Source organism: Osmerus mordax, chromosome 18, assembly GCF_038355195.1.
Source record: "Osmerus mordax isolate fOsmMor3 chromosome 18, fOsmMor3.pri, whole genome shotgun sequence".
In the NCBI taxonomy this organism is placed as follows: Eukaryota; Metazoa; Chordata; class Actinopteri; order Osmeriformes; family Osmeridae; genus Osmerus; species Osmerus mordax.
Window position 1 is genome coordinate 13,572,734 of NC_090067.1, and position 25,281 is coordinate 13,598,014.

Consider the following 25,281-nt stretch of genomic DNA (forward strand, 5'->3'; position numbering starts at 1 on the left):
TCTCTCCAATGATGCATGAAACTGATTGGTAGATCGTCAATGCCCATAGTTGAGCAAAATAGAGCAAATGCTCTTTGTAAATACTATTAAATACTAGGCCTATATCTTTATTCGACGTCATTCTCAGCAGACTGATACGAACGTGACGTTTATAATAACAAATAGACTACAAACTTTAAAAACGTACGTTGGATTATATAGCCTACATTGGTAGCGTTTGTGATGTAGGCAAACCCACGGTTGACAAACTGTACAGTAAGGGCTTAAAGTGGACTATCAAAACAACCCCGCATTGAGAACAGATCTGGGACCAGCAAACATAGATGAACTGACGAAGACATGTGAGCAGAGTAAATATGCTCATATAGTGCCATCTATTGGCTAACATACACAATCGCGCCTCCAATAAAAGATTGCGATGACATCTTTTCAAATAAAAATCTGTCCAATGTTAAAGAACGATCTATCGCTATTATTTAGCAATGGGGATGTATATATAATCGCTATGCAATGGAAGTTTTCACTGGAAATTGTTTGCAACAATACTTTGCAGGGTGCAAACTTTCCAAGCAAATTCCTTTGACGTATTGCACCGACTTTGCTGCAAATTCCAGACCCCACTAATTATATACTTTATTGCTGATTCTTAAAATGTTCTGTGTAGTATTTCCTGACCTCTGCAAACGTTGATGGATGGTTAAATAAAACAGGTGAAATCAGGAACCGTAAAAAGGCTTAAAGGAGGCGTCGGCGTGGGCGCGCTCAGAGTATTCCGTCCAGACTGCATCTCATCTGTCTGCTTGTTGTTGTCATGGAGGTGCAAAGATGGCGGTCCTGGCCTATAGCCTAGGCAAACGGGACATTAATCAGTATTTTAGTATAAAAAATGCAAAATTATTATCTCTCGTCGCCGTAGTTTTACTTCTTGTGCTGCACACAGCGTCACGGTGTTATGGGGGTAAGTAATGATTTATCGTCGCGTATACGTTAGACTGCTAAACACTTGACTCAACACAGTCGCTATCCAGTTATACAGTAGCTAGTAGGCTAGCTAGGCTAGCTAGGTAGCTAACGCATCCTTAGCTAACCTTAACTTGGCTTCAACTAAGATAGCAACGCAAACGGTACCTTATATATTCTAGACTCGTAACGAGAGTCTTTTTGTTCATAATAATAACTTGCAAGCTAGATGGCCATCGAGCTACCGAACATATTAGAAATGTGTGTCTACTGTATATGTCACTAATTCAGAGACATTAGACAATGAATGTAGCTAGCTAGATGCATAAACACGGAAAAACCAGTTACTACGATGCTACCACTACAGTCTGAACTAGTTAGTTAATGCAAATTTACTAGGCTATCTATATGTGTAGTGTGTCTGTTGGTTGGATTTGGAGTGCAGGTAAGTCAATTTAATAGCTTTTATTCACGCGCACGAACTCCATTTTTATACATCAGTTGGCTAGTAACAGTAGCAACATTAGCTAGCATAGTCAAGTGCCATCGTATGCCACTGTGCACTTTTGTCAGCTCGTTCGCTGGTTAGATGTTTGCTTGGGACAAAGTCCATGTCAATAACAGGTTGAATGTGGGAAGAGTACTGTAACGTTAGATGGATAGTTAACTGGCAAACTGCCCTATACTCCTAGCAATTTTATTTTTTGAAACCCCTTGCAGACAGGTGGATTGGTAGCTAGCCTATTTCGTGGATGGATGTTGGGCAATACAGTTGACAGTAAAACTGTTTAACAGCCGGATTGTACCGCTTCAATAAATTACCCTCTTATATCTAGAGTGAGATGTGTGCCTTTCTCCCTTATTGCAGAGGTACACACGGCAACAGACATATTAACGAGGTGTGTGAAACTCGAATGAGTGTTTTGAGTCTCGTGAACGGCAACATCGAGTGCAAGAAGCAGAAGCTCATCAGCGGTGGTCTGAGTTATATTATGAAGTCCGGTGTTGGGCCGTAATCTCCCACCCTGCCAGAAGTCCACTCCCCTACGCGTGAACGCGGGCACTGCTAGCGTATTGCTGTGTGTAGATTGGTGAACCGAGTCGATTTTTGACGAGTAAAATGTTAAGCCTAGGTTCCCTCGTTTTAGGCTTTGAGGAAACTGTCAGTAGGCTATTTTATTCATGTTTCGTTAAAATATAAGTGATGTTGCGCTGCACCTGAGCCTATACGATTGGTATGTCGTGCTACATGTAAAATCTGAATGATTGTCTCACGAAAATAGACGTAATGTTGAGCTGCACTTGAGAAAAGATGTTGATGTTGTTGTTGTGCTACTGTCTTATTATCGGAATGAGGTAATATGTGAATTATGTTGTAGTTCCGACTGCTGTTATTTCACTTTCTGGTTAAAGCGAGCATCTTTCTTTGTCATCATTTGTACGAATCACTTTTAGTAGAACTATTCACTTCTGATTCTTGATTACGTTGTACTTGCTATTATAGGCTACTTACTAAATGCACTATATGCCAATTGTAATAGAATCGTCTGGTAAATGAGTATAGCTACATTATTTTACACATTTATATAAAAAGGACCCTGCTCACAACCAGAGGTCCCTCCTACCAGAATTCAACTTCTATTTCCCTCTCAGTAAACTACTTGCCACACAACTGTTTTGTGTTTACAATCATATCCATTTTATAGATCCTGCTTCTCACAGCCTTGTTAGTATCTTCTCACTTGCAACATACAGTGCTTGGTTCCAGTACCTGATGAGCCGAGCTTGGACCTTCCCTTTGTGACTGGCTACTGACAGTTTCCTCAAAGCCTAAGACGAGGGAACCTAGGTTTAACATTTTACTCGTAAAAATCGCCTCGGTTCGCCAATCTACACACAGCCATACGGTAGGAAGGCAGTGCAGGCGTTCACGCGTAGGGGAGTGGAATTCTGGCAGGGAGTGAGATTACGGCCCAACACCGGCAGGCATCCACTTCGCCTTCACAGCATACAGTGGCCTTTGTTTATGAAGAGGCGTGGGACACTGAGTGCTCTGTGTGCTGAGAAGCAGAGCAGCTGCTCTTGTCTGGCTGTCAACGACACCGGATGCTCCTGACGTCTTGTCTCAGCACCCCTTCACCTTTTTTTTTTTTTTTTTTTTGGCTGTGTTTGCTCCGATTAATTGGCAGATGGGCCTATTCATTTCCAACACCAGCGATTGGCTGGAGGCTGGAGGTTTCGTGGTTGTGCTGACATGTGGCTGATGGGTGCCTGGCGTGTAGGGCTAGGCCAGCTGGCAGGAGTATTGCCCTATATTGCAGGTGTTTGACCAATGCTGGAAGCCAGTGTACCATGGAGGCAGGTTTCTCTTAGCCCTCAACAGAGAGAGATAGAACGAGTTTAGGGGGAAGTGTGTGTGTGTGTGGGGGGGGGCAGTGGTGTGTGTGTGCGCTTTGTTTGTTCACCTTTATGGGTGTGTGTGTAAGCTATGTGTATAATCTATGTAAATATAGACAGATCATGTGTGTGTGTTTTATGAACTGGAATGTTGTTTGCCCTCAGGCGGCGACTCGTGTGATTGGCTGTTGTCCAGCGGTCGCTTCCTGGGGGAAAACGCATGGCAGCCCTACGGCTGCATGATGCACAAGTACAGAAGCACGTGAGTCACACTCCTACGACCAATGTGTTTGTGAGAGGGCGTGTGAGAGTGTATGTGAGAGAGAGGGTGTGTGTGTGTGTGTGTGTGTGTGTGAGAGGGCATGTACTTCATTTACGTCTTGTAAATATTGATAGTTTTCACACCATGTTGTAGTCAGTGATCTCTCCCCCTGGGCCCTCCCACAGTGAAGCGACAACTTGCCTGTCTGAGAAACGGGTGGCCTTTGTGGGCGATTCAAGAATCCGGCAGCTATTCTACTCTTTCATCAAAATCATTGATCCTGAACAGAGGGAGGATGGCATCAAGGTATGGCTCATCATAGCAGGCACCTGGTTCACTTTTCCTTTTTTGATTTGTGTTCGTTGTTGCTTTTCCAAACGATACAGGCTGTATGAGGGGGGTGGGGATGTTGAACACACACGATGATATTTCCAGGAAAGATAACAGAGGGAGTGTGTAAATATTCCCTCTGGGTGTGGTGCAAGGCCAGCTGAAGAGAGGAACACTAACTGTCTTGTCTGCCTCTGCTTCATCTCCACCAGCACGAGAACATCCCCTTTGAGGACCAGACCTCCTTAGTGAATGTGGTAAGCTGTTCCCTGCTTCTGTGAAAGTTTAGCATCTAACGGCACTTTGTGTTGTCTCAAGGCATTTTATTATTTAATCACATCACCCTGTTAAGACTAAGACTGACTACTTCCTGTTTGTGGGTAGGACTTCCTCTGGTACCCTGAGGCAAATAACTCCATGAAGGAGCGCCTGACGGCATGGACTGAGGTAAGAGGAAACGGAGTTGGTTTCTGATATTGGGTCTTTTTGAATCTGTAATTGGGTCAAACGTTTTTGATAAGCTGGGACAAGGTTGCTGGGACAAGGCAGGCTGTGAAACAGTTGCGATCTGTTTGTTATCAGGATCCATCGACCAGACCGGATGTGGTGGTCATTGGTGCTGCAACAGTAAGTTGTAAATGAAAACGTAAACATCCACAGAATATGATATATTTTCTGAATATTGCTTGAAAAAAACCAAAACACACTCACACTCTTTCTGTTGATGCTGTTTTCGTGTGTTTCAGTTGATCGTCATGGTTTGTTTTTCCACAGTGGTCCATCAAGCTGCACCACGGCAGCAGTGAGACGCTCCAGCAGTACAGAGTCAACCTGACGGCCATCTCCTCTCCCCTGGAGACTCTGGCCCTGGACGGGGACGTGTACTGGGTCCTGCAAGGTTAGCATGGGAGCTTGGTAGCCTGTTAGCTACGGGGATGGGGAGGTGGAGAAAGGTACTGGGTCCTCCAAGGTTAGCCTATTAGCATTGAGATGCTTGTTGACACTCACTCTGTAATTGTCTCTCAATTTCTCACTCATATTTTTTGTCATTGACTGACTCACTCATTTGTACCGTCCCCCCTACACACACACACACACACACACACACACACACACACACCACTCTGTCTCTCTCTCTCTCCCAGACCCTGTGAAGGAGGAGGCGCTCAGTGACAGCAGGAGGATGATCACCAACCAGCAGATCGACCAGTATAACGAGGCAGCGGCCGGCGCCCTGAACAGCAGCGGGAGGAACGGCCGGGTGAAGCTGCTGGCCGCCTCGCGCCAGGCCGCCGCCCTCACCATCGCCCAGTCAGCTGACGGATTACACCTCCCAGAAGCCACCAGGAATGTGGTAGGCGGAGAATGTCTTGTCGTAATAATAATGTGTTTATGTTGTTAAAAAAAAAAAAATAATAACCGGCGGCCTCTTATCGGCAGTCAAATCCTCTAACCGCTGAGCTGTACCCACCATAATTAGCTGCTTAGTATCTGAACTGACTGCATGTTCTGGGAGTGTTTGATATGATCCCCGTCCCCTCCCTCCGGTGCTCCTCTAGGGAGCCATGGTCCTGATGAACGCTGTGTGCAACAAGTTCCTGCGGCCCATCGATGGCTCCTGCTGCCAGCCCGCTGCCGCCCCCAACCTCCTCCAGAAGCTGTGTGCCGGCATGTTCCTGGCGTCCGGCCTGGCGGTCCTGGCGCTGCACGCTCTGGGCTACAGCCGCCACCACAAGGCCCGGCTCGGCCCGGCCGACGTGGAGAGCGGCGAGGAGAAGAAGCCGGACCTGGGGCTAGCGGCGTCGGGGCCCAAGTTGGCGTTGCGGGCAGTGTGCAAGATGGGCGTCATCATGGCGTACTTCTACGCCTGTGACCGCGCCGACGTGTTCATGAAGGAGCAGAAGTTCTACACACACTCCACCTTCTTCATCCCTCTCGTCTACATCTTTGTGCTGGGGGTGTTCTACAATGAGAACAGCAAGGAGGTGTGTGTGTGTGTGTGTGTGTGTCTGTATTCTATGTTCTCATGTACTCTCCACAGACCTAGTAACATGACTGTCTCCACAGACCTAGTAACATCATGACTGTCTCCACAGACCTAGTAACATCATGACTGTCTCCACAGACCTAGTAACATCATGACTGTCTCCACAGACCTAGTAACATCATGACTGTCTCCACAGACCTAGTAACATCATGACTGTCTCCACAGACCTAGTAACATCATGACTGTCTCCACAGACCTAGTAACATCATGACTGTCTCCACAGACCTAGTAACATCATGACTGTCTCCACAGACTTAGTAACATCATGACTGTCTCCACAGACCTAGTAACATCATGACTGTCTCCACAGACCTAGTAACATCATGACTGTCTCCACAGACCAAGCTGCTGAACCGGGAGCAGACTGATGAGTGGAAGGGCTGGATGCAGCTGGTCATCCTAATCTACCACATATCTGGAGCCAGCGCTGTGAGTCCCCTCCCCACCACCAGGAGGCGCAGTGGCCACCCCCTCATCTTCCCCTAATTAAATATCTTAAATGAATCTGTTTTGTCCTTCAGTAATCATATGACTAAAGTTACCTTCTCTCTCCCCCAGTTCATTCCAGTGTACATGCATGTGAGGGTGCTGGTGGCTGCTTACCTGTTCCAGACCGGCTACGGTCACTTCTCCTTCTTCTGGCTCAAGGGAGACTTTGGTCTGTACCGTTTGTGTCAGGTGAGCCTGTAACCTGCACGCGCTCTGCACAAAACACCAGATCAGCATGAGAGCCCCCGCTTACCTCTGCGTGGTAGTGAAAGCTCTTAAGACATTACTTTAGATGGTACTGTAAGAGTTACCTGATAGTTGCTAACTAGCTTGATAATGCAGGTATTCGTAGCTATTAGCTGGATTGGTTAGGATTTACAATGGCTCTTCATAATATTTACAGCGAGGAAGATTTGCTAGCTAGCTACGTACAGGATTTCCTGGTTTCATAGCCTTCAAAGCTATTTTCTCTGAACTTAAGGGGTCCTCCCCTATTTGCTGTGGTGTGTGTGTGTGTGTGTGACTCTGCAGGTTCTATTCCGTCTGAACTTCCTGGTGCTGGTGCTGTGTGTGGTGATGGACCGGTCCTACCAGTTCTACTACTTTGTTCCGCTGGTCAGCTTCTGGTTCGTCATCATCTACAGCACCCTGGCTGTGTGGCCCCAGATCCTCCAGAAGAAGGCCAACGGTGAGGAACCTAACCAGCCATCTACCTCACCTCCCTTTTCACCTCCCTCCTTACCTCACCTCCGTACCTATCTCACCTCCTACCCTCCTCACCTCCCTCCTTACCTCACCACCTCACCTCCTACCCTCCTCACCTCCCTCCTTACCTCACCTCCGTACCTACCTCACCTCCTACCCTCCTCACCTCCCTCCTTACCTCACCTCCGTACCTACCTCACCTCTTACCCTCCTCACCTCCCTCCTTACCTCACCTCCGTACCTATCTCACCTCCTACCCTCCTCACCTCCCTCCTTACCTCACCTCCGTACCTTCCTCACCTCCTACCCTCCTCACCTCCCTCCTTACCTCACCTCCGTACCTACCTCACCTCCTACCCTCCTCACCTCCCTCCTTACCTCACCTCCGTACCTACCTCACCTCCTACCCTCCTCCTTCTCCTTCTACCTACTTAACTTAACTCCCTCCCTCCTCACCAGATGTAGTTAGGAGCAGCAGTGGTGCTGGGCTGATGGCTGTCTGTGTGTGGGTGTGTGTGTGTGTGTTTGTCTGGACAGGAAGTGGGATGTGGTACCTGGGTGTTCTGCTCAAGCTGCTGGGCCTGCTGCTCTTCATCTGCTTCTTCGCCTACTCCCAGGTGAGCCAATCAGGACCCTGATCTGCTGACCTCCCTGAGACACTTTCATACACTACCTCAGGACACTTTTGGGAGCCGTCCTTGGTGGGGACAGATAAGACTTTGTTTTTCTCACACACACACACACACACACACACACACACACACACACACACACGTAACCTTTTTCTGAAGCATATTTTTGAAACCTTTTGACACTTTCTTTCACTCACTAGTAAAATATTTTGTAAACCTTTCGGAAAAAAATTCAAACACAGAACTTTTTTTTAATATTTTTTATTATTATTTTTTTTTACTACTTTGGAAACAGACTTCTCAGATCCCAGCTTTAAGACCCCACTGCAGTAGCTCCCTCGTCACTGGGGTGGTTTGTGTGTACACAACAGAATAGTTTATTTTGAGTGACAAGGTTCATTGAACAACATTGTCATTTATCTTCTAGTTTAACAGTGTTGAGTCATTAATGACATGCGTGTGTGTGTCTCTGTGTGTGTGTTGCAGGGCTTCTTCGAGAGTGTGTTTTGTGTGTGGCCCGTGTCCAGGCTGTTTGAGCTGAACGGCAGCGTCCATGAGTGGTGGTTCCGCTGGAAACTGGATCGATTTGTAAGTGGAGCAGTAAATACCCTGATTCTCCCAGGCTGACCTTTACTCTGTCTCCTCCAGTAACCATAGCACAGATGACGAGAGATAGCGTCATATCGGTCAATATTTGACCAATGATCTGATTGTGTGTGTGTATTTCTGGTGTGTGTGTGTGTATTTCTGATGTGTGTGTATTTCTGGTGTGTGTGTGCGCAGGCAGTCATCCACGGGATGCTGTTTGCCTTCATGTACCTGGTGCTCCAGAAGTGTCAGGTTCTGTCGGAGGGGAGAGGAGATGCACTCTTCTCCCCCCGGCTCTCCAACCTCCTGCTGCTCCTCTCTGTGGGCGCCTTCATCGTAAGAGCACACTCCGGCCCTGTTCCAACACTCTCACATGCACCTACCCCCCTCCTAGAACCAGCACATTCTGGCCCTGTTCCAATACTCTCACATGCACCCTACCCCCCTCCTAGAACCAGCACATTCTGGCCCTGTTCCAACACCCTCACATGCACCCTACCCTCCTCCTAGAACCAGCACACTCCGGCCCTGTTCCAACACTCTCACATGCACCTACCCCCCTCCTAGAACCAGCACATTCTGGCCCTGTTACAATACTCTCACATGCACCCTACCCCCCTCCTAGAACCAGCACACTCTGGCCCTGTTCCAATACTCTCACATGCACCCTGCCCCCCTCCTAGAACCAGCACATTCTGGCCCTGTTCCAACACCCTCACATGCACCCTACCCTCCTCCTAGAACCAGCACATTCTGGCCCTGTTCCAATACTCTCACATGCACCCTACCCCCCTCCTAGAACCAGCACATTCTGGCCCTGTTCCAACACTCACATTCATCCTACCCTCCCTAGAACTAATCTCTGATCTAACGTGATTGGCTTAGTTAGAGCGAGTAGGCTAATGTTTACCTTTTAATTGATCTAGTCTTGATGATCTGACCATTCAGTATAGGCATGGCCCATTTAGATGTCATTTATGTGCTCCCCCCCCCCTCCCCACACAGACACACCTGTATCAGTATTGCAATAAAACAGTTTGTTGTTCGTGCTCTGTACTAAACACTCCTCTCTGTCATGTGACTGCTCTGTCAGATCTACTCTGTGTGGGCCAGCAGCTGTAAGAACAAGACTGAGTGTAACGAGCTTCATCCCTACATCTCTGTGGTCCAGGTGAGTTCCAGCCCCCTGCGGGTGCCCCTCCAGCCCCCTGCGGGTGCCCCTCCAGCCCCCTGCGGGTGCCCCTCCAGCCCCCTGCTGGGGAAATGTTAATCCAGTGACCACAGGGAGATGTGCCATCTCCAGTGTTTACCATTAGGAAAGGAGAACATCTAGAACAGCCTTTAGACAAGAGAACAACATTTTTCTCTGTCGTTTCCAGATCCTGGCTTTCATTCTGATCCGGAACATTCCGGGCTACGCTCGCTCAATATACAGCTCTTTTTTCGCCTGGTTTGGGAAGATCTCCTTGGAGGTAACACACACACACACACACACAACCCTGTTCTTTATTCATTTCCTATGTGAATGTACATACACTCCTTCACTTTCTCTCCTCTCTGTGTCCATCCTTACCACTCAATCACACACGGTCTCCTGGCCCCTCCCCCAGCTGTTCATCTGCCAGTACCACATCTGGCTGGCTGCAGACACCAAGGGCATTTTGGTACTGCTCCCTGGAAGCCCCTCCTTCAACATCATCATCAGCACCTTCATCTTTGTCTGCGTGGCCCATGAGATCTCCCTCATCACCAACGACCTGGCGCAGGTGGTCATCCCCAAGGACGGTGCCTCCCTGCTGCGCAGGCTGGGCGCCCTGGGGCTGGGGGGCCTGGCCCTGCTCTGGGCCACCAGGGGGCGCCTGCCCTCCCTCGGCCCTTAAAGCAGAGGCTGGAGGTCTTGGCAGGCTGGAGGTCATACTCAGCCCAGACGTCTTCTACCGGCAGCTGTTTAAGGATTTGCGATGGCAGCTTTTTTGGGGGGGAGGGGGTCTTGCAAGACAACTTGTCGGCCATCTTGCTGGCCTTGTCTGCGATGGACAGACGGCTGGTCGGTAGCCGTGTTTGAGGTGAGTCAGAGACGCGATGGCGTTGTGGCGACGCTAGCAGAAGGCCCGGTCTGCCTGGAGACTGTGGTGGAAGTTGTACACTGGAGAGGAGGAAGGAGAGCGTCTACTGAAGGGGGGGGGGGGGTGTTTAACAGCTCCTTCCAGCCTTTTATTGGAGGAAAGGCTGGCCGTATGTTTAATCTGAAGAGGAGGGGCAACACCCTGCTCCTCTTGCCAGAAACTGTTCCCTGCAAAATTCCAGAAGGACTCCCTCGACCGGATATGGTGCACTGGTTCCGCCCAGACGACGGTTAGTAAAGGTGTGCTCCTCACGCACATGCCTGTTTCAGTTTGACCTCTGAGCCAGGAAGTGCTTCAGGTCTGTGTTCAGCAGAACAGTCACCTTCTGGAAAGGGGGGACATCTAACCCACTGCTCCAAGATGTTCTTGGAGCACAAGAACTGCCCGGATGTCACTGATCTCTGTGCAATGAACAATTCAGATCTTCTTTGTTGTGGTTGCATAATAAATAATCAAAAATCTAAAGCAGTTTATAACAGCCAGGATAGAATGAACAGACATTTCAACATTATAGAATATTTCTAAGAGATTATAAAAAAAAGAAAAAAATATTTGTAAACACTTTTTTTTATTTTTTATCTTTAGGACCTTTGCCTTGTGCACTGGTTTACGTGACCTCACCAACCTTTGAAATTATCTGTTGTATGTACAGTATTTAATGATTTAAATTAAGCATATATTTTGTACATGGTCTCTGCTTCTTTGTAACTGTGCCCAGGCCTGCTGTTTAGTGAATGAAGTGTCGCCTAGAGAAGTTCTGGTACTTCTTTTCATAGATGCTTTTATTGGAGCAAAGCAAAAGAGGCACTGAAGGTTATCTGCCTTTTGTCTTTTCACATTAATATGAGCCTATCCTTCAGGGGCAAATAACCACTGTGTGTGTGTGTGGTGTGTGAGGCATGACTGGTTTGTGTGGAGTGCGTGAGTGTGAGAAAGATCCCTCTGGCGTTCTGCATCACCTCAGCCCTCATCTCCCTGGCAGGTCCGTCTAACAGATAAAGACTCCCTGGTAGGCCTATATAGGAGAACAGGCCTCCCTGCTCCATATGCCCAGCCTGCCTCTGGATGGATGAAGAGATGAGTGAGAGAGAGAATGATGTGAATTCTGAACTAACTGAATGCCTTCTATCACGTTTTTTTTTGCTAGCTTCCTCATGTCGTTGAGCCACTTCTGCATATAAGTCGGCTATACTTGATGAGTTACTGTTCGGAGCGAAAGCTGGAGAGTAATAACGTTGCTTGACAGTGAGTGTCAGTATTTCAATTTGAATCTGTCAATAGCCTATAAGCCAAACGTTTTAATGTGTATTTGAAGTTTCACACCGAAATATTCGCGCCTCTTTAGCCTTTTGAAAGAGAAAGTGGTTTCTGTTGTTGTTTTATGCTTCTTTGTTTTGTATATTAGCTTCATTTTTGTACCTCAGTAAATTGAATGTCCAAGACTTTCAGGAGAATTTGCCACTAATCCATATAATCGTTTTTGTACAACTGCGGATTTGGTTCTTTTTCATCCCCCGGCAGAATGTGTAAATATGCAGCTTACTCTAAATGTTAAGGCAACTTTACAAATACTGTAAAATGATTTCAACTTTTGAACAATTTGCAGGACTATACAGTGCATTTGATCAGTAGGCCATATTTTACGTACCATGGGAAGGCTCTGGCCTGGAGAACATGCTTTACTTCAAGGTTATGTAGCTTCGGTCTTGAACAAACTAACAATCTGAACTGTTTAATACCGTGTAAAATTTTACCCTGCAGATGATGATCTCGGACATATAGGCAACTGAATTGGTTACTTTATGCGCGAGACTTCAATCATTAGGAAGACTATTTATTTATCCCTAAGGCCTAAATAAAAAAAATAAAAAAATACAATCTTTCGTGAAATTAATATTTATTTATAAATGCCTTTATTCTTCTGTACATTTAATTATACAAACCTTGATGACAATGTTTAATGTGTGATCAATGGTCAACTGTTATGAATTTTGTATTAACTGGCCTACTAATCTTTCTTTAGGCATGATAGTAGCTTAAACAGGAAGAGAATGAGCCCCAGGAGCACAGAAGTCCGTCCAAAACATCTTTATTGTTTAACATGACGTACGACAGCAACACAACATCTACTGCATGAGGCGCCCGTCCTGCTCGCGCCCGCAGCCCGAGTGGGCCAGGCAGGTCAACATACAAACATCAGGGAAATGCATCGTACGTCGTTAAAACATTTACACAAAAATATTCCAAAATATCCTATTGAATGTTATTTGCTGTAAAGCTGCTCATTCATATCTCTCACACACACACCCACGCTGGATTCAGTCGTACACCGCACATCAGGGGAGCTGGAGATTGAGGGGTTGGTTATGAGGGGATAGCAAGGGCATGCAAGTTGGCACATATAAAACCGGTTTAAAGGGACACTGACGACAGCTGCTCCGACGTTCTGCTCACAAGTTCAGTGCTTCTGCCACCTTCCTCTCCTCAGGAATACCATTTACCTTCAACAGACAAGAACATCTCTACCATTTACCTTCAACAGACAAGAACATCTCTATCAGGTACATTGTTGAAATATTTTTTAATATAGAAACGCCACAGGATTTTTTGGGTGTAATCCATGTTTTACTTCCTGTTCTGTATTATATCTTACTTCCTGTTCTGTATTATATCTTACTTCCTGTTCTGTATTATATCTCTCTTTCTCGATAGTCTGGATAGAAATGGTATCTAACCACACAGGTGTAGTGGGTTTATAATTAAATACATTTTCTATCTCTGTTTGCATTTAAAGCTTTGAAAGCAGACCATGATACTTGCCTCCAATCTCCGAAACGTTGACATACAATAATTATCTCCTTTGTTGGCAGTGAGTGAGTAAGAGAAAGGAGCAGGTTAGTGGAAAGACTGTCTGGTCATGCAGTAGACACCAGCCTGCAGTTCACACACACACAACAGGGGGTGCTGCTTTACAAGGTCCATATTTCATTATGAGGGCCTCAGCTGAAAGTCTCTGAGCTTCACAACACGGCTCACACTTAAGATGCAGACATTTAGTGTAGTTATCCACCCCTCTGAGCTACACCCATCATCACTGAGCTACACCCATCATCACTGAGCTACACCCACCATCACTGAGCTACACCCACCATCTCTGAGCTACACCCATCATCTCTGAGCTACACCCACCATCACTGAGCTACACCCATCATCTCTGAGCTACACCCATCATCACTGAGCTACACCCATCATCTCTGAGCTACACCCACCATCACTGAGCTACACCCATCATCACTGAGCTACACCCACCATCACTGAGCTACACCCACCATCTCTGAGCTACACCCACCATCACTGAGCTACACCCACCATCACTGAGCTACACCCACCATCACTGAGCTACACCCACCATCTCTGAGCTACACCCATCATCACTGAGCTAGACCCACCATCACTGAGCTACACCCACCATCTCTGAGCTACACCCACCATCACTGAGCTACACCCACCATCTCTGAGCTAGACCCGTTCCCTCTTAGGTATACCAGTCCTCCCTATCCCCAGCTAGTGACCTTGTCCAAACAGCAGGGGGCGCTCTGCGTTGGTAGTGAGTGAGCGGGGAGTGGAAGTGGTTGGTACTGACCTGGAGGCTGCTGCTGGGGAATGGTCATCTGCTTCTGCAGGTTCCTGAAATCACATCATGTGTCTAATCAGGGTCTGGGAAGACGACTCCACTCAGAGATAACAGCAGAGATTACGTTACATCTGACTTTGTATTCACGCTTTTGTGTGCTGCATGTGTGTGTCTGAGAGTGTGTGTGTGTGCTGCGTGTGTGTGTGCTGCGTGTGTGTGTGCTGTGTGTGTGTGTGCTGCGTGTGTGTGTGCTGCGTGTGTGTGTGCTGCGTGTGTGTGTGTGCTGCGTGCGTGTGTGTTGCGTGTGTGTGTGCTGCGCGTGTGTGTGTGTTTGCGTGCGTGCGTGTGTGCGTGCGCTGCGTGTGTTTGTGCGCTGCGTGTGTGTGTGCGCTGCGTGTGTTTGTGTGCTGCGTGTGTGTGTGTGCTGCGTGTGTGTGTGCGTGTGTGTGTGACGCCACTCACGCCTGTGTCTGCATGAGGGGCATGCTGGTGGTCTCGTAGCTGTCGGGGTGCAGCGGGGGCACCACCTCCCCGCTGATGGGGTTGAACACGGGCAGGGTGGACAGCGGCCAGGAGATCTCCCGGCTCTTAGACATGCTCCTCAGCTCCTTGGTGGACTTCTGGATGGAGCTGTGGTGGACCATCTGGATACTGGAGGAGGAGCACACCACAGCGGTCTGAGGCTAGCGCTAACCCGTCACCGCGTACGTTTCTGAGGGAGGTACTTGAGGTGAGCTTGATTTATAATCACCGTCCAGGCGGAGGGCACTTCGGACGCTGTGTGTTGTTTCAGGGATTTGTGTGTGTGTTGTTTAATGGTCCAGTTGGTCGTGTGGTTAAACTAGCTCCGGACATATTCCATCCTCTAGGTTTCTGTCTCTTAGGACAGAGCTTGTTCATAATGACACGCAGGATAGTGTGCTGTTGTTTAACCCGGAGTAACAGGTAACAGTGACTGCCTGTCAAGGTGACGACAACTAATAGAAATCCTCCCTACGGGCTTCTTGCGCAGCTCATTGGATGAATGGGTGTCGACATAGATGGCATGTACTGATCATGGCAATGTCACCAATGGGGAGATGAGAGGAGAGGATGATAGGGCCAATCAGAAAATAAACCAACAAATTCAAAACTAAAAATAAATGAATAAACAAACACAGGAGAGGAATAACACTTACTCTGATGTTTGCATGTTTCTTTTTTCCCTAGAAACAAAACAAAATTAATGAATTAAATACTAATATTATTAGTTAAAAGACATCCACACAGAGGGGAAGGGGGGGTGGGGGTGAGGTGGGGGGGTGGAGCTCTCTGGTGTGTGTTTGGGAGCACACACTCTCCCAGCCTGTAAATGAGGATGGGAAAGGGGGGGTCATGAATGATTGACAATGTACATCTCATGAATATGCAGATCGACATTAAGATGCAGTGAATGAAATCCCAACCGGTTCCAGAATGATCCATGAGTAACATGACGAGATGAGCATGATGCTGCTGTTCCAGACGCCTGATGCCTTTTTGGTTTGTCTTTTTTGAAAGGGAGGGGTTCCTAATCTCTCTGACATCCTCAACAGCATCTACCAAGTCTCACACTGATAGCAGCAGCCAATCCAGTGTGACGCATCAGAAATCTACATCTCCTGTGTGTGTATGAGGGTCTGTGTGTGTGTGTGTGTGTGTGTGTGTATACTTACACCCCTTCCCGCCGGCAGCACATGGAGTACCCCAGGATCAGGAAGAGAACGAGAGCCACCGCCGACGGCACTGCCAGCGTGACCAGGAAGTCTGAAAAGTAGTCCCGGCTCTTCAGCGACTCCGAAGGGGGGTTATACTCGCCCACATCTGGCAACACCCCAAAGCCGGGGTCTGGCCGGTTGCTATAGATGGTGACCACCTTGGTGATGTCCACCTGGAGGAGGAGGAGGTGAGTGGCTTCATCAGGTCGTCCTCGCTAACCTGTCAGCTCCAGGATCTATGGGTTACCATGGAGGTTTACTGCACTGACAACTGTATATGGAGGGCTGTCCTCTACACCCTGACCTTCACTCAGAGCACCACTACACCCTAGAGAGGGGTTAGTTTGGTTCAGTTGAAGTTCTACTGGCGTATGTGAAGCCCTCTGTGACACTGTTTGTAAAAAGAAATAAACTAATAACATTCGATTTGAACACGACTAAAGCTGCGGCTTCGCCAGGTAGACGTAGCAACACCCTGACGGGCTTAACCCGAGCCTCTGGCCTGTAGGGGGCGCTGAGGCGCTGGTCTGTAGGGGGCGCTAAGCCGCCGGGTTCTTACCAGGGAGATCTTGCACCAATCGATGTGGAACTGAGCCCTAAACTTCTTGTCACAGCTGATGACCGGCTCCATCTCCTGGCTGCAGCGGAGCTGGTTGTGTGGGCTCTCCACCTCTCTCAGGCAGGAGGAGAACTGCACGTCTGCCCCCACCATCACGTACACCCTGGGGAGGGGGAAGAGTGGGCATGTTCAGGTACACAGACACTAGCTGTGAGCTGCGGGGGAGACAGGATGCAAACTTCTCCCACCCTCGTCCTTCTACACACCTCCCTCCCTCCCCCCAGCCCCTGCTACCTCTCCCTCCCTCCCTCCCCCCAGCCCCTGCTACCTCTCCCTCCCTCCCTCCCCCCAGCCCCTGCTACCTCTCCCTCCCTCCCTCCCTCCAGCCCCTGCTACCTCTCCCTCCCTCCCCCCAGCCCCTGCTACCTCTCCCTCCCTCCCCCCAGCCCCTGCTACCTCTCCCTCCCTCCCCCCAGCCCCTGCTACCTCTCCCTCCCTCCCCCCAGCCCCTGCTACCTCTCCCTCCCCCCTCCCCCTGCTACCTCTCCCTCCCTCCCCCCTCCCCCTGCTACCTCTCCCTCCCCCCTCCCCCTGCTACCTCTCCCTCCCCCCAGCCCCTGCTACCTCTCCCTCCCTCCCTCCCCCCTCCCCCTGCTACCTCTCCCTCCCTCCCTCCCCCCTCCCCCTGCTACCTCTCCCTCCCTCCCCCCTCCCCCTGCTACCTCTCCCTCCCTCCCCCCTCCCCCTGCTACCTCTCCACCCACCCTGCTTGTAATGGCATCTCCCCCTGGACCCAGTCATCTTATAACACGCCATCATGAATGCTTCATGAACAGCTTAAGGCTGCTCTCGTGGGCCATGCCCCTCAGAGCCAAACAGGATCCCAACACACAGGAAGTGATGACCTCCTAAGACCCAATCCAGTGTTTCCCCTACGTTTACAGCTTTGGGGGGGGGGGGGGTCGACCATGTAGAGACAGAAATGACATGCCGTCATGTAAATAACACAGATAACATAAGGGCATTTAGTTTGTTACATATAAGAGCAAGCTATAGACCTGTGTTATAGGAAAGGTAACCTTAAATGACTAATTTTGTGATCTGGCAATATCATTTTAATTTTTTTATTAACTTGACCTTCCAGGGGGGTCGGGGGGTGCCGTTGGGGGGGCGTGGCTCCCCCCTAATATGATGGGAGGGGAAACACTGCAATCACACAAGCCGGCAGCAGCGACCACACACCCTGCCAGAGATGAAACTCTGTGGCTTGTTGCTCTGTGAGCTGTGGTTACCCATGTTGCTCTGTGAGCTGTGGTTACCCATGTTGCTCTGTGAGCTGTGGTTACCCATGTTGCTCTGTGAGCTGTGGTTACCCATGTTGCTCTGTGAGCTGTGGTTACCCATGTTGCTCTGTGAGCTGTGGTTACCCATGTTGCTCTGTGAGCTGTGGTTACCCATGTTGCTCTGTGAGCTGTGGTTACCCATGTTGCTCTGTGAGCTGTGGTTACCCATGTTGCTCTGTGAGCTGTGGTTACCCATGCATACACATGTTTACGGTTCACAGTCCCCTGTACACAGTTCCCTCTGTGGATTTTCTGGTTCTTGAATACTGACAGTATGATGTAAACGTGTATTATTTAGTTGTGGGTCTTGTGTCTACCATCCACACTTCTACGGTATCTTCATATTCCTCAGTATCTTACACTTGCTGTAAACAAGCTAGGACTGTTTAGCCAAGTAGGTGAAAAACTAGATTTTCTCAATCAAGTGTGTGCCCACGTAGATCATCTCAAAGTCAAACCGTTTCACTATAGTAATAACGTGTACATTTGTCGGACGTACTGGGAATTTGAACCTGTGACCTCTTTATCTGCCGTCCAACGCTCTAACCCCTGAGCTAAAGCCTCACCCCTCCTTGAGGTTGTTGATGGGCAGGGGGACCCGCCCCCCGCGGTCCAGGGCAGACGTGATGTTGATGGCGTTGAGGCGTTCTGGCTGCCACACGTTCTTCACGGCACCCAGGAAGTCCCCCAGCACCTCGCTGGCCAGCATCTCCTCCACATTCATGTTCCTGATGTAGAACTCCGCCTGGTAGGGGAGGGGAAACTCTGGAGGGGGGAGAGGAGGTGGAGGAGAGAGGGGGGGGAGGAGGTGGAGGTGGAGGAGAGAGGGGGGGGAGGAGGTGGAGGAGAGAGGGGGGGGGGAGGAGGTGGAGGAGAGAGGGGGGAGAGGAGGTGGAGGAGAGAGGGGGAGGAGGTGGAGGAGAGGGGGGGGAGGAGGTGGAGGAGAGAGGGGGGGAGGAGGTGGAGGAGAGAGGGGGGAGAGGAGGTGGAGGAGAGAGGGGGGAGAGGAGGTGGAGGAGATGAGAGGAGACCAGGGAGAGTGTGAAGTAGGGAGGGAGGAGGAGACAAGGAGGAGAGGGAGGACAGGAGACCAGGGAGAGTGTGAAGTAGGGAGGGAGGTGTGAGGAGGGAACAGTAGGGAGAGAGGCTCTAATCTTAAGCTAACATCTGTGTACTAATAACCAGAGACACTGCATAACAGGCGGGCAAAGCTTGTGCGTGTGTGTTGCGTGTGTGTTGTGTGTCTAGCCCCCACTCCGGTCCAGATGGCTAATGATGACATCACGGCAGGGGAAGTGATGTCACGCGTGGTTCCAGCAACATCTGTTCATCACCCGGCTGTACGAGCCGTGAAAATCACACGCATGTTCCGTAGCATGTCACAAGTAAACAAATCATGAGCTGTCTGTAGAGTTAAACAGTCACTTCTTCCTCTCATATTGTTCCTTATGAATCCAACATTTTTAACAAACTCAGAAAACTTCATCACCCAGCATGCAACAGTGGACCCCCCCTGCTCTCTACCTAATAGAGATGTGGGCTGCCTGGATGCTCTGTCCTGCTAAGCCGCCCAGGGTCCTCACCTTCGGTGGACATGATGTTGATGACCAGGTTGTGGCGGGCCGTCTCAAACGTGCGTCTGTTGTAGGCCGTGATCTGGAACACACGGGGGTCAGGGGTCAGGGAGGAAATACACAGGCTTACTGGACGGAGAGGGAGGGACAGGTCTGAGCCACGCACACACACACACACACACACACACACACACACACACACACACACAGAGACCTATAGGGCCACATACACTCAGGGAGGGGAGGGGAGGCAGGGGGAGAGCACATTAAGCACTCCCAGCTCTCTGGGAGTGCTGCAGCTTAGCTGTGTTCTGAACATGCGACTGCTATTAGACACAAACCAGCATTTCTCCGCCTGGCTAGTCTGCAGCACGTGGAATGTATAATGTACAATATGTTGTTTAAACTTAAGAATTAGTACGCTTGATCACATTTTAGCTCCTTTTCTAAGATGCCCCCGCTTAAGAGTCCAGATTAGGACTTAATGCGTACGCACGAAGGATGAACAAGTCTGTAACATGGTACATCAAACAAGAAAAACAACATTTTAATGTTGTCATGTTACCATGGTTAGGATACAAGCCAAACAGGTCCCACACAGCTCTATTGGTGGGTTCAGGGGTCATACACCTCTATTGGTGAGGTCAGGGGTCATACACCTCTATCGGTGAGGTCAGGGGTCACACACCTCTATTGGTGAGGTCAGGGGTCACACACCTCTATTGGTGAGGTCAGGGGTCACACACCTCTATGACGGTGGGCTTGCCGACATGCTCGGCCGCGGGCGAGCCGTAGAGAACTCCGTCGCTGTGGGACGTTCTCTGGATGTAGCGCAGCCAGCCTGGTCGGTCTGGGTAGCCCATCAGGTTGGTGTTGAAGGTGATGGGGTCGTTACTAGAGTCACCTGGGGGAGGGGGGCAGGAGGAGAGCTGGGTGTGTGTGGGAGAAGGTTAGCTACTCTGTGTGTGTGTGTGTGTGTGTGGGGGTGTGGGTGGGTGTGTGAAGCTTAGCTACTGCAGACAAGGGTTGTTGAGACAGAGCTTAGGGTTAGTTCTCTAGCGGTACCTGGTTTGGGGTAGGGGGGGAACTCTCCTTTGAAGTACTCTCTCTCCAGCACGTGGACGAACAGCACGCCAGCAGACGGGTAGACGTTGCGGTCGCCATGAGACCTGGACAAGATGGTGACCACTGGAGCACAAAGAGAGGACAGAGGCAATGACCTGCAGCTCACAGGGGAGGGGGGGGGGCTGTGGTTTTGTCTGTGTGTGTGTGTCCCGCTGGTCCTGTCTAGCTTCCAGGACCAGCTGAGAGGTCCAGCCACGTGTGGAGGAGAGCTGCAGCTGATCAGCTCCTTAGACAGTGTGGGTCTGAGATCCTGCAGTAGGAGCCAGGAACGCACCGGAGCAGAACACTGACTGCCTGTAACAGCAGATGAGCCGAAACACACTCTCTCAGAAACACACTCTCTCAGAAACACACTCTCAGAAACACACGACTCTCTCAGAAAAAGAAAACACAGCCCACACTTCTTTTGTGTGCGCATGTGCCTGCGTATGTGTGAGTCTGTGTGTGTGCCTGCTTGTGTAGGAGGACAGGCTTTGTGTTTGTGTGTGTGTGTAGGGACAGTGTGTCCATTCCTCTGTCCCAGCAGCGTTGACTGCATTAGAGCAGAGCTGCCTGTGTTAACTCTCTCTCCCACTCCCAGTCACACTGTGTCTATTCAGGGTGCACTGCTGCAGCCAATCACACACTGTCTCTATTCAGGATGCGCTGCTGCAGCCAATGGCAGCCTCTCAAGATGGTTTACACAAGACGGAGCTGAAGGTGCACGTCCTGTTACTCTTTCCTCCTCCACACAAACTCTCTCTTTTTCTCTCCTCTCCTCCAGTGGGTGGGACTGGGAGCTTAATTTTTATTCACCATGGGAGAGTGGGAGGGAGGAAAGGAGGGAGGGAACTGCAGTACAGAAAGAGAGCGAGAGAGAGAGAGCTCTGTGTTGTAGCCCCAGGATGCATTAGGAGCAGAGAGAGCAGAGGGAGGCAGGCCCATTATCCTGATCCTGCTTTTCAGCTGGCATCAGCATCAGCATCTTCATCATCACAATATTCATCTTCATCACCTGCCTCGTCTATACAGGACGTGCACGTTGATGCATCATCTCCTTTCAGCATCATCTGAAAGGAGAGTTTCCGAGAAGGTCCATTAAGTCTAGACCAGAGTGTCTCTCCGGTAGAGCACCTCTATGGGCAGACCAGAGTCTCTCTGGTAGAGCACCTCTATGGGCAGACCAGAGTCTCTCTCCGGTAGAGCACCTCTATGGGCAGACCAGAGAGTCTCTCCGGTAGAGCACCTCTATGGGCAGACCAGAGTCTCTCTCCGGTAGAGCACCTCTATGGGCAGACCAGAGAGTCTCTCCGGTAGAGCACCTCTATGGGCAGACACATCTCAGCTCCCTGGGAACTCCAGGTCCAGTCAAGGTAGACCGCATCGGGGTTTACCACAGAGGTAAACAACCTCAGCGTTGAGGATTCAACCACTCCAGAACAGGGATTACCGAGATTAACATGGTGAACCAAAGAGACATTACACTGTAGGTCCAGAGCAGATATAAAAGATTAATCCCAAACACGAGTGCTTCCGACGGGTCAAAAAGATCCAGCATGCAAACAAGGTAGCCGGGGTGTCTCAGTTGTAGATCAGTAAGGCCCCTTTATCAGGCGAGCCACGAGTGGCCAGATGTCATTCTGTCCCATCGGAGCCTCCTGGAGAGCAGATTAAATGGATAACGACGATCTGGCCGAGGCCTGCAGCAGGAGCTGCAGGAGCCTGGCTGTGATGTTCCTGGTGAAGGATGGAACTACATTTACATTTAGTCATTTAGCAGACGCTCTTATCCAGAGCGACTTACAGTAAGTACAGGGACATTCCCCCTGAGGCAAGTAGGGTGAAGTGCCTTGCCCAAGGACACAGCATCAGTTGGCATGACCGGGAATTGAACTAGCAACCTTCGGATTACTAGCCCGATTCCCTCACCGCTCAGCCACCTGACTCACCCTAGAGGTGAAGCAGGCCTCGTTCCTGGTAGGACCCAGCTGAGCGTGACAACCCTGTGGTCTGTGATTGGTGCTGACGGCTGCATCACACGTGCAGCTAGAAGAAGCTGCTCTCAAACCCAGGAGCATAATGGGATCTTCCATCAGATTGGGAGTGGGGGGGGGGGAATCAATTTATTCTTATTTAACAGCCTTCATTCTGAATGCAAAAGCAGGCTTCTCTTAAACTCTCCCAGGACCAAGCGCACAGCCCTAGGGGAGGAAAGAAGGGAGGGGGGGGTCAAGTATTGACCATTCATCCCTCAGCCCGTAATGTGGTTTTCAGTGATTAACATACCACCCCCCCGCCCGTCCTCATACCACAGATGAGATGACCCAGATGGTCTGCCCCACCAGTCCACAGTCTGTTCCTAAGGGACCCAGGGAAGCAGATGAGGCTAAGCTAAGCTAGTGTGTAAAAACAGCATGAGATCTGCTGAAGCCCAGGCAGATTGGAGGTGGTGAACACTCCTTTCTAATGCATCACCTATTAACAGTTAATGCTAAACTCTTAACCGCAGCCTAATCCTAGGGGATATGAAACACAACTCTACGCACACACACACACCTTATGCACACACACACACCTTATGCACACACACTACACTGTTACCTACATGTAAAGGGATAATACTCTCTCTCACAAGACATTAAACCATCTAGTCTTTCACCTACAAACATTCACTTTCATGCGAACACAGTCTTAACTTACACACACACACACAGTGGCTCGATGTGTCCAGATGACTAACAGGCCCAGACCCAGTGTTAGGAATGGCTAACTGTGTGTTCTGGGTTTATGATGTGACCTTGGACCAGCCTGTCCAGTCTGAGGAGTGATCTCCTAATAATGGCATCGGCAACGACCGCAGAGGTACTGAGGGGGGAAACTCGTGGACCTTGTCCCTCCAGTGAGAAGCTCGACAGGGGAGAGGGAAGGAGAGGTGTCCTCTGGTTGTGTTGAATCAGCGCTCTGGCTTTTTCTTTCTCTTTCCTTCCTGTCAGGAGTGTAGGCTGGTGCTGGGGTGTGCACAGCAGGGTCTCTCTCTCTGGCTTAGTGGTTAGAGACTGGTCTGGGCGCTACTCTGGGGAGGATCTACCACAGATGGAAGTGAAACTGTCTGCCTGATGGCAGAGGCTGGAAGTAGTCTGGATGGATGTCTGTGTCTGATGAAAGCCAAGATCAACTTGACTGAGGTAAACACTAAATTAACGTTTTTAAACATTTAATTCACTTAGAAGCCATTTTAATCCAAAGCAAATCGTTTCTACACACTGAGGAAATTGAATTATTGTGTTACTGCGTTGTTATTCAAACAGATGTTACAGTTGCTGAGCTATGAGGGTTCAAATTCACAAACAGTGCCGCGTCAAACACGGGTTAGACTGTAGCACAGCAAGTCGGTAGGTTGCAAATATTAAGTCTCAGACTTCACAGAAAGCAGGTTCCACTCACGGACAATGCTTCTGTTAATAGGGATTTGGCGAACTGCTTGAGCTGTCACTGTGTTATCACATGGAGTGGGTCAGGAGGCACAAAGACCTGTAGCACCTCACACCTGCCGCCCCCACTCACCATCTGCCGGGGGAAAAGACCCCAGACTCCAGCCCCTGGGAGGCTGAATGGGGCTGGTCTCCCCAGAGGAATCCTCATGTTTGGCTGTTGACGAACTCACAAAGCAAACTACCGAGGCGACTGAGAAAGACGTGACAGTTGGATATTAGATGTTATCTCTTATGTACAATACCAAATTCCAAAACTAATACATTTGTGGGTTATTCCAGAGCTATTCTAAGAGAACATACGTAGCTGGCCTACCTGCGCGGTTTTAACAGTACAGTATGACCGGAATGCGCCAATTCCGGTCAATTGGTTGAGTGCCTACTCAATCAATATCCAGTTTGTTGACAAAACTGTTTAAGTTACATAGCTACATTAATTACATGGTTTGCCTTAGTCTACAGTGTTATCAGCCTGAGTGCGGCTTCGTTTATGAATACTGTGTTGTATAGGCCTACGAATATTCATAGCTAATCACCTGGCCCGAGCATCCAAATCGCTTTGGTAACAATGGTGTAATATAATCCAGAATAAAAATGCGAGCAGCTAGCTAGCTAATAAAAGATGGATAAAAAATGCCCAATCAAAAGGTAAACATAACAAGCTATATTATTATGTCCAGAGAGAATTCTTATAAGTTTGGGGGAAAAGAAAGGAATAGCGTTTTCCAAGCTAGATTCCCAAATAACGGGCCACCGCTACAGCTAATTTTTTCCATGACTCAAAGAAGGAAAGATTGAGCTTGCTAGCGCTAGTTTACAGCTAGCAGCCACGCTAGCATGCCATACATTACAAACCAGATACATTTCTGCCATTCCAAAACAATACATACCCACAGACAGCCATACGACCACAAAAGAAGCGTCCATGTTGAACCCAATAGCCGTCAATTGCACATTTAAAATGTTTTTCTTCTAATCGCTAAGGGTTTGACAGCCATAACAAGCATCCCTTCTCTGCATTCCTCTCCCCGCCTCCTCGTTTTCCAGTAGCGCTTTGTGGGAGCAGCTAGCAAGCTGTCATTGGTTGGGGACAGTGGAAACATCTGGCGCAGATGCTGCAGGAAATATATAGGCTGTCAAACTTAAACCTGTGGCAACGAAGCCGCTGAATCGGGCAACGCCTTGCCTTCAATCTGCTGGGATGCGATCTTCTCCCAGACTTTTGTGAAAATATTATGTTTTCCGTTACACCAGTGGATGGCAATATATCCTACATAAACACTGAATGTCTCACACACTTTCCA

The 25,281-nt window shown here is 49.3% G+C and overlaps 3 protein-coding genes across 4 annotated transcripts in view; 2 read left to right on the forward strand and 1 right to left on the reverse strand.

Annotated features, from left to right (window-relative positions):
• Positions 1-795: 795 nt before the first annotated feature.
• On the forward strand, positions 796-10,587 carry casd1 (CAS1 domain containing 1). Its single transcript, XM_067255986.1, has 18 exons — positions 796-958; positions 3,523-3,619; positions 3,805-3,925; positions 4,162-4,206; positions 4,334-4,396; positions 4,532-4,576; positions 4,724-4,847; positions 5,095-5,303; positions 5,509-5,934; positions 6,336-6,425; positions 6,555-6,674; positions 7,017-7,173; positions 7,728-7,807; positions 8,309-8,410; positions 8,606-8,746; positions 9,504-9,581; positions 9,790-9,882; positions 10,021-10,587. The coding sequence occupies exons 1-18, from the start codon at positions 826-828 to the stop codon at positions 10,288-10,290; spliced, it is 2,394 nt and encodes a 797-aa protein (XP_067112087.1). The 5' UTR covers positions 796-825; the 3' UTR covers positions 10,291-10,587.
• A 2,022-nt stretch (positions 10,588-12,609) lies between these two features.
• Positions 12,610-25,092, reverse strand: sgce (sarcoglycan, epsilon). Of its 2 annotated transcripts, XM_067255455.1 has the most exons (12): positions 24,868-25,011; positions 24,051-24,170; positions 20,448-20,570; positions 20,129-20,286; positions 19,392-19,464; positions 18,375-18,573; positions 16,466-16,628; positions 15,865-16,079; positions 15,349-15,375; positions 14,633-14,821; positions 14,180-14,223; positions 12,610-13,037 (listed from the first exon to the last, which is right to left on the reverse strand). In XM_067255455.1, exons 1-12 carry the CDS (start codon positions 24,902-24,904, stop codon positions 13,021-13,023), a joined length of 1,365 nt encoding a protein of 454 aa, XP_067111556.1. In that variant the 5' UTR covers positions 24,905-25,011; the 3' UTR covers positions 12,610-13,020. The 2 variants fall into 2 exon arrangements, with proteins under 2 accessions (XP_067111556.1, XP_067111557.1); XM_067255456.1 differs by lacking the exon at positions 24,051-24,170 and having other exon boundaries at positions 24,868-25,092.
• The window catches only part of ppp1r9a (protein phosphatase 1, regulatory subunit 9A), a 32,729-nt gene continuing 30,979 nt past the window's right edge, over positions 23,532-25,281 (forward strand). The window contains exon 1 of the mRNA XM_067255454.1: positions 23,532-23,671. The gene's annotated coding sequence lies outside the window, so the exon portion shown is untranslated. The remainder of the gene's footprint in view (positions 23,672-25,281) is intronic.

What these genes read in the sequence shown, in the direction of transcription:
- sgce (XM_067255455.1), bottom strand. Translation starts at nt 24,904, where the DNA reads ATGGACGCTTCTTTTGTGGTCGTATGGCTGTCTGTGG. An exon ending in CCCCCCCTACCCCAAACCAG is followed by an intron (nt 20,287 to 20,447) that starts GTACCGCTAGAG and finishes CCCCTCCCCCAG; the next exon opens with GTGACTCTAGTAACGACCCC. An exon ending in ATTGGTGCAAGATCTCCCTG is followed by an intron (nt 16,080 to 16,465) that starts GTAAGAACCCGG and finishes CTCCTCCTCCAG; the next exon opens with GTGGACATCACCAAGGTGGT.
- casd1 (XM_067255986.1), top strand. Translation starts at nt 826, where the DNA reads ATGGCGGTCCTGGCCTATAGCCTAGGCAAACGGGACATTAATCAGTAT. An exon ending in CGTGTACTGGGTCCTGCAAG is followed by an intron (nt 4,848 to 5,094) that starts GTTAGCATGGGA and finishes TCTCTCTCCCAG; the next exon opens with ACCCTGTGAAGGAGGAGGCG. An exon ending in GCTTCTTCGCCTACTCCCAG is followed by an intron (nt 7,808 to 8,308) that starts GTGAGCCAATCA and finishes TGTGTGTTGCAG; the next exon opens with GGCTTCTTCGAGAGTGTGTT.